Here is a 2,342-nt window from a genome sequence, read left to right as displayed (position 1 = left end):
TTCCGGTGGTCTTCAAATAAGGAATTGTTGCCAGATTCAAATGTCTTCAAGTATGTGTTAGGTTGTTCCCATGTCCAATTGAGTCTAGATGGAGCTGAAGGTGAAGCTAATGAAGACAATGTTGATGAAGTCGTGGCTCAAAATCCGTGGCAAACTGGTATGTACAAACAACCAGGTGAAGAAGGTGAGCTAATTAGAGCAGATTCACCACCTCCACTCAGAAGGTCAACAAGGATCAGAAAGCAAAATCCCAAGTTCGTCAATGTTGCCATTGTAGAAGATGAAAGTGAAAAGGAACCAGAAACTTTTGAGGAAGCATTCCAGAATCCAAAGTGGATTAAAGCTATGGAGGAGGAAATTGCTGCACTACAATTGAATCAAATGTGGGAGCTCGTGACAAAACCAAGGGATGTCAAACCTATTTTCTGTAAATGGATTTACAAGATAAAGCGTCACACAAATGGATCAATTGAAAGGCGCAAAGCTCGTCTTGTAGCTCGGAGTTTTTCTCAGCAATATGGACTAGACTATGATGAAACGTTTAGTCCAGTGGCAAAGCTTACTACTTTCCAGGTTTTACTTGCGCTTGCAGCTAGTAAAGATTGGAACCTATGGCAGATGGATGTAAAGAATGCATTCTTGCATGGAGAGTTGGATCGAGAGATTTACATATGACAACCAATGGGTTTTCAGAGTCACGATTATCCTATGTATGTGTGTAAGCTTCGAAAGGTGCTCTATGGATTAAAGCAAGCGCCAAGGGCATGGTATGGTGACATTTATGAATTTCTTACTCATAGTGGTTTTTCAGTAGCACCGTCAGATTCCAGCCTATTTGTGAAAATTGTTGGCAGAAAACTAGCTATTGTGCTAGTATATGTGGATGATCTAATCCTAACAGGAGATTGTGAAGAAGAAATTCTGCGAACAAAGGAGAATTTGTCAGTACGCTTCCAGATGAAGGAACTCGAACATCTTAACTAGTTTCTTGGCTTGGAGGTTGATCGCAGTGAAGAAGGAATTTGCTTGCATCACCAAAGATATTCAAAAGATCTATTGAAGAATTTTGGAATGTTCAATTGCAAACCAACCTCAACACTGCTGGATCCAAATGTTAAGATGTGTTCTCATGAAGGGAAAGACTTGGAAGATGCAACAAAGTATCGGCAATTGGTGGGTAGTTTGATTTACTTAACTTTAACAAGACCCGATATCTCCTATGCAATAGGTGTGATGAGTTGTTACATGCAAAATCCAAAGAAGTCTCATTTGGATGGAGTTCATCGAATCTTGAGATATGTAAAAAGTACAATTGACTATGGTATGTTGTTTAAGAAAGGTGAAGAATGCAAATTGATCGGATACTGTGACTCTGACTATGGAAGAGACCATGATACCCGTCGTTCAACTACTGGCTTTGTGTTTAAGCATGGAACTGGAGCGATTTCTTGGTGCAGCAAAAGGCAAGCAACAGTGTCGCTGTCAACAACAGAAGCAGAGTATCGGGCAGCAACAGTTGCAGCTCAGGAAAGTACATGGCTTATGTAGTTGATGAAGGATCTAAGACAACCAGTAGGCTATGCAGTTCCTTTGTACTGTGATAATCATTCAGCAATTTGCTTGTCTGAAAATCTAGTTTTCCATGCAAGGACTAAACATGTGGAGATACATTACCACTTTATTCGGGAAAAAGTGTTGCAAGGAGAGATTGGCTTGGAGCACATCAAATCGGAACATCAAATTGCAGACTTGTTCACCAAAGGTTTTAGTGTCAACAACTTGAAGAGTTTCTGCAAGCAGCTAGGCATGATTAAGACGGAGAGTTGATGTTGAGAAAGGGTGTTAAAGTTGACAACATCATTCCTAGTTTAATTTGACAAATTCTATAGTATAGCTATTTCTTAGCTTAGTTGTTAGTTTGATATTTTATTAGTACATGGGTTTCTATTATTTTCTAGAGTAGGAGATAGCTTTCCCTAAAGTTTAGGAGAGTTAGGTTAATGGATTTAGTTAGTGGTTTAGTGGGATTGTTACTCTATTAAAAAGTTGTAATTCTATTAGTCCATCGTTCTTATTCTCTGGAAACTATTATCTCAGACTCCTTCAGTTATATTTTACTGGAGCTTATTGTATCTTAAGCTCTTCAAGATTGATCTAAGCTTTTCATGATTATTTTTTTTGTGGATGAGATCAATCATCTTAGGTTTGACCAAATGGAAAGAGAAATAACATTCCTATGGTGGAAATAAATTTACTTTTTTGATAAATCCAGAGGTTGCGATCACTTTAAACAATTTCCTTAGAAAGAGAAGCTTTCAAAATTTATTTTCCCAAAAAAGAAT

At 38.1% G+C, this 2,342-nt stretch overlaps 1 protein-coding gene across 1 annotated transcript; it reads left to right on the top strand.

Annotated features, from left to right (window-relative positions):
* Nucleotides 1-1,119: 1,119 nt before the first annotated feature.
* LOC107060387 (uncharacterized mitochondrial protein AtMg00810-like) lies at nucleotides 1,120-1,827 on the top strand. Its single transcript, XM_015308312.1, has 2 exons — nucleotides 1,120-1,531; nucleotides 1,613-1,827. The coding sequence occupies exons 1-2, from the start codon at nucleotides 1,120-1,122 to the stop codon at nucleotides 1,825-1,827; spliced, it is 627 nt and encodes a 208-aa protein (XP_015163798.1).
* Nucleotides 1,828-2,342: the final 515 nt, after the last annotated feature.

The sequence above is a fragment of the Solanum tuberosum genome, unplaced genomic scaffold, assembly GCF_000226075.1.
Source record: "Solanum tuberosum cultivar DM 1-3 516 R44 unplaced genomic scaffold, SolTub_3.0 scf00077, whole genome shotgun sequence".
Classification (NCBI taxonomy): Eukaryota; Viridiplantae; Streptophyta; class Magnoliopsida; order Solanales; family Solanaceae; genus Solanum; species Solanum tuberosum.
Note: the sequence above shows the minus strand (reverse complement) of the source record. Positions and strands in the feature narration are given on the sequence as shown.